Source organism: Fulmarus glacialis, unplaced genomic scaffold, assembly GCF_000690835.1.
Source record: "Fulmarus glacialis isolate BGI_N327 unplaced genomic scaffold, ASM69083v1 scaffold6373, whole genome shotgun sequence".
In the NCBI taxonomy this organism is placed as follows: domain Eukaryota; kingdom Metazoa; phylum Chordata; class Aves; order Procellariiformes; family Procellariidae; genus Fulmarus; species Fulmarus glacialis.
Genome location: NW_009200921.1, coordinates 14909 through 23965, shown reverse-complemented (window position 1 = coordinate 23965; position 9057 = coordinate 14909). Strand labels below are relative to the sequence as shown.

General features: G+C 39.3%; 1 protein-coding gene across 1 annotated transcript in view; it reads left to right on the top strand.

Annotated features, from left to right (window-relative positions):
• The first annotated feature begins 402 nt into the window (after positions 1-402).
• MCU (mitochondrial calcium uniporter) overlaps positions 403-9057 on the top strand; it is a 13055-nt gene continuing 4400 nt past the window's right edge. Inside the window, 5 exon segments of the mRNA XM_009573751.1 lie at positions 403-423; positions 526-595; positions 4664-4834; positions 5769-5873; positions 9030-9056. Of these exon segments, the coding sequence (XP_009572046.1) occupies positions 403-423; positions 526-595; positions 4664-4834; positions 5769-5873; positions 9030-9056 (394 nt within the window).

Below are 9057 nucleotides of genomic sequence, written 5' to 3'. Positions count from 1 at the left end.
AAGAAAAAAAATACGTGTCAGCACAGAAAGCAACCTGAGAGAATGAACCTCTTAATCTACAACTCCCTAACCCTCCCCCACTGTTATGCTAAGACATCATTTTTTAAAGACTGATGCTGTTGTGTGATTTCTATTTTCTGTGTCTGCGTAGTAATCTAAATTGATTTTTTTAAAACTGATTAACTCAACGTGGCTTTAAAAATACCTTTTACGTTAAGGAAGGAAAAAAAATCACAGCTGTTCTGTTTTACGTTCTCACTTTAAACTGTGCGTTGAGGGTGAGGTGTGTCGAGGTGAACTTGGCTGAGGGGGAAGCCCTGCTGGGTGGCAGATGGGAAGAGGAGAGGCTGTTCTTGACAGGCGCTCCTGCTTTGCGGTTACCCCTGTGGCGGCTGGGAGGAAATGCCGGGCACAGGCATTGGGGTAGGTGATGGGGGGGGGGGACAGGAGGTGACACTGGGGCGTGATTCTGCCAGACCAGCGGCACTGAACGTTTGTCCTTTTTGCTCTGCTTGTGTTTTCTAGGTGCATCAGAGGCTTTCTCCTTGGCAGAGTGTGAGAGTGGTCTATTGCAGTACGGTAGTGCCCTCTGATGGTGAGTATTGACACGGAGAAACTCTTGGCTCGCTTTTGACTTCACTAACTTAAATCGTGTTCCCTGACCCGCTTTTCTGGTTGAGGCTTTTTTGGCTAGGAGGTAATCCACTTTTGAACTAAGGAAGTGACAGAGAACGAAGTCAGTCGAGAAGAACTAAGGAAATGATCAACTTTTCTAATAACTGTCCTTAGAAAACGGGACAGGTTTTATAAAGAAAGATGTAATTGTGTGCCACTGTCCAAATTTTTTTGCCAGACTTTTTCCTGATGTAGCCGTGAGGTCTGTGTGATGCCTACCTTTCAGGGTACTGTGTGCCCTCTTAACTTTATTTTTGTAATGAAAGAGCAATTTATACCAGCTACTTGCTCAAACAGTTGAAAGCACTGTTTGCTGCAGTAAGTTGTGAAGCCAAGGCAATTTTGTTCCTTTATTTAAGTTCTGGGACAGCTCGGACATTAAGCTTTTTTGATAAGGTTGTCATAACATAAAGCAAAAGAATGCACTGGTGGAACTTCAGAAATCTCGGTATGCCAGAACGCAAAGAGGAAACAAGCAGCTTTGAGATCACTGCCTGCTTAACATCTGCATGCTGTGCGCAAAGACTAGAGCACTTATGCTGACTGACACAAGTGGTTAGTGGATCCTCTCTCCATTAAGGTTTGTTAATAAAGCCTGAAAGCTAATAAAGTAAAGGGCTCTGGCTCAATTGCTTCCCCTGCCAGGATAGTGAGTGTGTGCAAACACAAAGAGAACATGACTGCTCTGGAAAACTCAAAATAAAAACCTGAAGGCTTAAATAGGTAGAAGTGTAGAGGACACGTGTAAGGTTGAGAGGATAATGTAAGTGTGTAGCTACTTTCCTGATTTGATTTTACCTCTCCTCATATTGTGCTTGAATATTTCTCTTGATATTTCTTCCAATAACTTCACCTTTATCAGTAGTAAATGTTCAATGCTGACTTCTTTGGCCACATCCTTTTTTTTTTTTAAACTGTGCCTTCTGTTGGCCGAACATGTTGCCTAAGTTGTTCTTATGCAAGAACAGAAATCTTTAAATATGGTTGAGTCAAAACTTTGTGGTGCTTGGATGGAATTCATACATCAAAGCAAGCTCATGCTTAATATAGCATGTAAAGCTTTTAAATCTTCCATGGTCTTATTTAGCAGCATCCCTGGCCAGGTTGTAGGTGTCTGTAAATGTAAGTGAAATACACTTGTACACAATTACTTTCTTTAACTTGTCGCCTGTATTTAAATACTGGCTTGAAATTTAATCAGTGAAGATTAGCCAAAATGTTAGCTCTATAAGTAGTGAAATGCCAAAATGCTTTGTCCACTTACTAACTTGTAGTTGCCCTCATGCAGGCAATCCACAGGGCTGTCAGAGCAGAGGAGAGCAAGGCAGACAACCATATCGCAGTGTCTTGTTAATAACTTTTACTGGAGCTGTCTATGCTGTCTGTTAGGTTTGTTACTGACATGTCCTTCAGATTTTTTTCTTATTTGCCTCTGAGCTCTTCCCTCTCCAGTGCAGTAAAAATCTGACTAGATGTTACTTGTGTGGGAGGTGATGAGAGGATCAAACTGGAATTATGGACTTTCCCCACCAATGAATTAGGCTAGAAAATTGCTTTTACAAGCTTTTTGTAAGGAAAACATAAACCAGCTGTAATTCCAGACTTACTGAACTTGTCCTCCAAAAGAAATGATTAGGTCTTTAACACTTCACCTAAGCTGGAAATCCTTGAGAAAGCTTTTGTGTGTGCTACCAACGCTGATGACTCTTGGTGCGGTCTGGCCTATGGCGTTTATCACTGGGGTCTCCATCTGGTCTGTGGAGGGTTAAAATGCGGCAGGGCTGGTGCTGGTAGGTACTTCCTCCACAGCTGGCAGTCATGGAGCTGTGGTTGTTGTGTTGTACTAATGGGGATACACGGAAAAGCATTGGTGCAAATGTTGTTATCTATTCTGCTTTACAATAAACTGGCTCCGCTGCCTGTATAATCAAGGTAGTATTTTCAATAAAGAATGTTTTTCATGTGTTGTGGTTATGTAAGCAGTACATAAGTTAATGTTGTATATGCTGCTTGTAGAACCAATGAATTCAACACTTAAGTGGCTATTTTAAGCTTCTAAACATGTTGATCGTTCCTTCTGAGCCTGCCATCACAAGTGTAGCTAATGCTAATCTATTTCTTACCAGTCTCTTGCTCAAATACTTGAGTGAAAGAATGTAAAAATCTGATAGCTGGTGTCATAACAGCTGCTGATAAGGAGCTTGAAATTCTGTCTAACTGTCCAAATAAATTGGCGGTTTGCTTTATTTTTTTCAGTAAATATCTGACTGTTATCTCTGAGTTTTAATCTTGGAAATCCTGTCAGGTGTCTTGAGTCTCAAGAATAGGCATTTATAGGCTTCCAAATACTGGGGCCTCTTGGGATGCTTTAGTCATTTTAGATGTCCATACTTGGTCACTTCCACCTAATCTTTAAAGATGACATGAGGACCTCTTTGTCAGCACTGGATAGCAATCCCCTGCAAGAGGGAAGAAGCCTTTGTGTGCTTCATTCAATTCATGAAGGCACATGACAGTAAACTCAAAAGCCTGAGAGAACTCTTCTGGCTTTGTATAAGTGTACTTGGCGCATCATTTTTCAACATCCGTTGAAAAGGCAACGGATGCCTTTTTCAGAAAGGCATGTTGCCCCAAGACTTGTCCTAATATGCAAATGATCCTGTGATAAATGAGTTAATCATCTGGCAGCAAATCACTGAAAGGGGAGGTGTAAAGGCCGTTGGTGGCAAAACTTCCTGAACGGTGGCATGCTGAGAAATAGTTTCCTTTGGTAGTTAAAATTACATTATTTCCTTCTACTTGCACTGACTTCTTTGACCAACTAGTTTTGATGTTAGCTGCTTAAATTGACTTGGCATGTCAATATATGAGTTAGATGAGTTTAAGTAGATGGTGTGGTTCATGTTGTTGGCCAAAGCTACAACAGGTGGGAATATTAAGCCACATGCAGTGGGGGGGGTGCAACTGCACAATCCTTGAGATACGGCAAATGCTCTGTGCAATAAAAAAGACCTTACGTTTTTACATAAGAGAAATACGTAGCATTCTAAAGTGAATCATTTTTAGGTGTGCTGCTATATCTTAGCAACTCTGCACTAGGGGAAAATTTCAACTGTTTGTGACTCAGCAGAGGGGTTAGGGAATACGAACTCTTAACTTTTTTTCTGTGTATGGATATCCTGAAGCACACAGAGTGGGCTGTCTTTCTGGCAATAAAATAATAACTAGCTTACAGTTCATACAGGTCACTACCATAAATTTTAGAAAGGTGCACTGAAATCCTTAAGAATGCTCTTGAAAAAGCTCCTGACAGCACGAAAGAAATAGAAAATGTTGTTTTATCTACACCTAAGAAGTAATGTCTATCTTCTGAAGTACAAACTGTATCGATCCCATGAATTTTAGATGAAATGACCTTGAAGCTTAAATTCAGAGCATTGTTCCTACAGCCTCATGCTCCTGACTGCTCTCTTAAATATTTGTTGCCTTAGGACAAAGAGGAGGAAACAAGAACTAAACAAAAATAAAAAGGTTTGAAGTAGATCCTTCCTTGATGTTTCCTAATATACACAGTCTGCCTTTGTCTTCTGGGCTATAAATTTTGATAAATTGCACAGTGTTTTGTCTTCCATAGTCCAAAATACTTTGGTTCTCAAAAACTAATCAAAACATACTGTTGTGGCTTTTAAGATATCATGTTGCCTTTAGTATAAACAGGATTGTGCTTAGAGTAAATATCTTTTTTTTTCACAAAGCATAGAAAGTTTAACAGATACTGCCAAGTTAATGGGAGTGAAAACCTCTGACATCACTCCATTTTTCTTTGATGGACACATCTCTTGATAAAAGATGAACCAAAAATTTAAAGTCTGTTTCATGTTCAGCTCATAACCATGTTTGCCTTTTTCACCATGGGACAAATACAGAACTATTACGAGAAGATCTCTTCATTTTTAATGCTAAACTTGTATTTTTGTCGTCTTTGTAGAAGTGACGGTGGTTTACCAAAACGGGTTGCCTGTGATTTCTGTGAATCTTCCATCCCGGCGTGAACGTTGCCAGTTCACGCTTAAACCTATCTCAGACTCTGTTGGTGTGTTCTTACAACAGCTGCAAGCAGAGGACCGAGGAATTGATCGGGTTGCAATCTACTCAGCAGGTACTGTTGTTTACAAAACTAATTGATTTACTTGCTTGCCAGCTATTTTTATCCAGCCTTTTCCTTTTTAAGTAAAAGCTTGTTATGGTGCGAGTTCTTGGACGTTCCTGAAAAAGTAGAAGGTAAAAATGCCATTCCTAGAGTAAGAATATTCTGTTAGCTGTCCCTGTGTAGTCAGGTCTGCCAAGGAAATGTGGCTGTAGAGTGAAGGAGGAGGAAGACATTCCTAATGCTTAGCTTATCTCCATTAAGACTATGTTTTTGGTGAGTTTCCTGCTATTTAGTAGGAAAGAGGCAAGCTATGCAACCTGTGTAGATGTTCTAATTCATTTGTAAGGAATTGGGTGTAAAAGGTGGTAAAAGGGAAACAGTGTCTTGCTTAACTATGAAAATTCAGTCATATTTCACTTACTGTCATATTTTGCTATGTTTTGCTCAATTGCTATGTATCTGCTAGGCGTCAAAGCTCTGAAGCATCGTGAGGATGTCTTAGGAAAGTGCTATCAAAGCAGGTATTTCAGTAAAAGTCTTGGCCTGGGAGGGAGGTGTTTGCTAGGTTAGTGATGTCAAAGCTGCCCGATACTAGAGATTGAAATAATCATTTCTAATGCCAGTGGGGAGAGATGAAGGTCACTGAAGTGGATTGTATTGCAAAACATAGTAAAATATTCAAAGTGTGTGGGATGAAGTGAACTGCTTTTTGTAAGATGACCCAAAATACCACAAATTTAGAAAAGGAGCTGCATATATACCTCAGCTAATATTTGCCACGTAAGGTCTCCCAAACTATATATCTGTCTTGACAAAGAGTATTGTCTGTGGGAAAATGTGGAAGTCCAACTGGATTTGAGATGGCATTACAACTTGCTTAGCCACAGCGTGTTTAGGTACTTTGTTTCTACTGTTTCACGAGTCGCCTGCGTTTGCCTTGCAGATGGCACACGTGTCGCTGCCTCCACAGGTATAGATTTGCTTCTGCTGGATGACTTCAAACTGATCATTAATGATGTCACGTACCATGTTAGACCACCAAAGAGAGGTAAACCAGCCTGGTTCTTATAAACATCAGAAATAAATTTCAGTATTCAATTCCCTGTTTAATTGCAGTATGCTTTATTAACTTGTTCAAGAACATGAAGTGTTATTTCTAAAGGAAACCTTTCTGTTTCTAATCCTGCCCTTGGAGTCTAATTTAGTGATATCCAAATAATCGGAGTAGTCAGTGATGAAAAGCAAATATTCATTCTGCTCTAAGCCAGTACCCCCCATAAGGGCAATAAATGAAGAAATTTAATTCCTTTTAATTTCTAAATTTGTTTGAATTTTTTTCTAATTACTGAAAAGTAATTTAATTTATGTCATGCTAAAGGAGTATGATACAAAATGGGAATTAGATTGAAACTTAGATTATCCGATTTGGAAGAATAAATCATTCCCTTACCTGACAGTTAACATTGTTTCCTTTTAAGTGTGGTAGTTTGAATATTGCAAATACACCTTGAAACCTTGTTAGCTAACAAACAGTGAAATAAATGAGACCGTGGTCTTACAAGGTTATGTTACTAAGAATCAAATAGGAAGGGAAACCAACCCATTTTGAATCAATATGAAAATCCTTTTAAATAGTGGGCTTGGACACTTCTGTAACTTTCAAGATGTGAAAACTTGCAAGAAGCTTTTGAGACACTCCAGAGTTACTGGTGGAGGCAGGAACTTGGTATTTTCATCTACCGGCTACTCTTTCTCCTAGGCAACTTGATAGGCTTCATAAAGCACCAGGTTCTTGCGTGCCTGTACTTACTGCTGAAGACTTAAACAAAAGAACCAGTGTTGGAAATGTTGCTCTGATTGTTGCTTGGCTCACAGATAGTGGGGGATTTTTGTCTATCTTATTGTTCTGTTATTGTTGCAGGCAATAATGTGAAGTTTGCAAGTAGTAATTTTCTGAAAGGGATTTTTAGCCCTGTAGACAGGCAGACAAATTAGGAAGGATTTGTAACTTGACTTGCATGTCCAGTTGAGGTTAGATGGTGGAAATGCCTTCCCCTATTTATCTGGATGTTTTCCCCAGTGTTTGGGCCTTCCTCTCTTCAAGCAGTAGATAACGCACAAAATCATTCATAAGGCAAAAGCTGTGAGGGAACTGTTAATGTTCTTTTTACCATCTTGAGCAGCCTGAATAAGACAACATGCTAAAGGAAGTTGATCTATCAAAAATCAGGAGACTGACCGTATCTTTTGGGTCTGAGACTATCCTGGGTGGCTGACTTCTAGGAAGATCTGCTGATATGTGATATCTTCCTCTGTAAATGTAGTTAGCTTCCAAGGACCTTTTAGCAAGGAAAATAATAAAAATGTATTCTAGCATTTTATTGTTCACAATATAAAAATACCAGGTAAAAAAGAAATTTCTGACTCGGGGAACTTTGTGCAGCCACTTGTCCTTAGTATGCAGGAGACTGAGATTTGGGAGTGGCAGCGTTGGTGAGATGCCGTTTCTCCCCTATTTGTGGGTGAGACTGCCCTCTACTAGAGATGTTTTTTTCCAATCTCCGTAAAAGCACCTTAACAGAAAACTCTCCATTAACACTGGATATCTAAATCACTGGATATCACACACACAAAAAAGTTACACCCTGCTCTCTCACCCTACGCTCTGTCCTTCATGTGGTGTTTTCACACACTTAAAAGACATTGTAAGCCAGAGAAGTGGAGTGAGGATTTTAACAAGGTATCTCTTCCAACTGTTAGCCCCTGAGAGCAGGTAATAGTATCAAGCCTAGCTGGTTTAGTCTGTAATTTTTAATACAGCTAAATGAGAATGCAAACATGGTGTCTGTTTCTGCACTGGAGAAATTGCTGTCCCAAGGTAAGGCAATTCATACATCCCACTTACCTAACGTTTGAGAGAGCAAAGTCTGTGTCAGTGAGTCGGTGTGGTTTTGGTTAGCTCACTTGTGTGATATACCCATTGCGTGCAGGTAGGTGAGCTCTAGGATCACCTAGGTTACGTGAAATTGCCGCCTCAGATTCATTTGCCAAAGAGATTTCTATAGTTAGCTTGTATTAAAATGAATGTGCCCGTAAATAGGCACCAAGATTAGATCTGTTAAACTTTGCAGCTACTGCTTTTCTATTTTTACAAAAAATCACCCTGTGTATTTTGAAATGGAAATGACAGAACGCTGTAATCTTAAATACTAAGTACTTTTTGATGGCCACTTCAGTAGGAACACTTTTTTTTTCTTCATAGGGGAACAGGAGCCCTTTATCTGGGAGGGGGATGTGGTGTACTTTCTGTGTGCCTTGGCACAGACTACTGAGTCGCTTCTTTCTCTTGAGCTGCTAGTGTTAAAACTTAAGCTGTCTATAACTTTTTATGCGTTGGTAAAATCATATTTTGAGAAGATAACCTAAGGTACAAGACCAAGCATGCTACAAAAATTAATTTTTAAAAATTTATTTCTTTATTTGGCTAATGTCAAGTTCTTTTGCTTTAATTTGAAACTTGTTTTTTTCCATACGGAGTATGTAATACAATGCCACTAGTCACAACTCTTTTACAAATTTATTTCCTTTAGGAATCCTTTTTGTGTTGAAATGCAGGGATAAAGGCAGTTTCAGTTAGTGGCCCTGTTACTGTCTTTATTTAAATACTGTGAGGGAGAATTTCATTGCCCTGTAGGCAGCACAGCACGGGGTTGCCCACAGAGTGTTTGGAAACAATTCCTGGCATTGGTACTCAAAATAATTTTCATAACATTGCATGTTCTGGGATCACTAACCCAAGATCTTTGGTTGCCTTCATCAATAACTATGGTTGCTGATGGTCTGCAGTCTGAATTCTGGCTGTTTCTCGACAGCCGGTGTGATGGATCATACTAGTTTAGTTGTTCATTTGTCTTCATTAAGTCTTGTATATAAATATGGATTAGAAATAGTTGTTGATATCTGGCAAGCTAATAGCATGTATCTCTTTTCCTTGTTCTTATCAAATTTTAGGAATATCCAATAATAAAGCCTGTTTTTTTCCTGAAGAAATTGCGTTGTCTTAGAGTGCTGGAGCTCTTCCAAAGGCTTGTTTGTTGAGAAGATAGTTTCATGTGTTTCCTGTGCAGACTAATAGCAGTTTCTGAAGAGTATATATAGAAGTTCTGTGGATCAATGCATATAAAGCAGTCTCTTTTTTTTCTAGAGCTCTTAAGCCATGAAAATGCAACGAC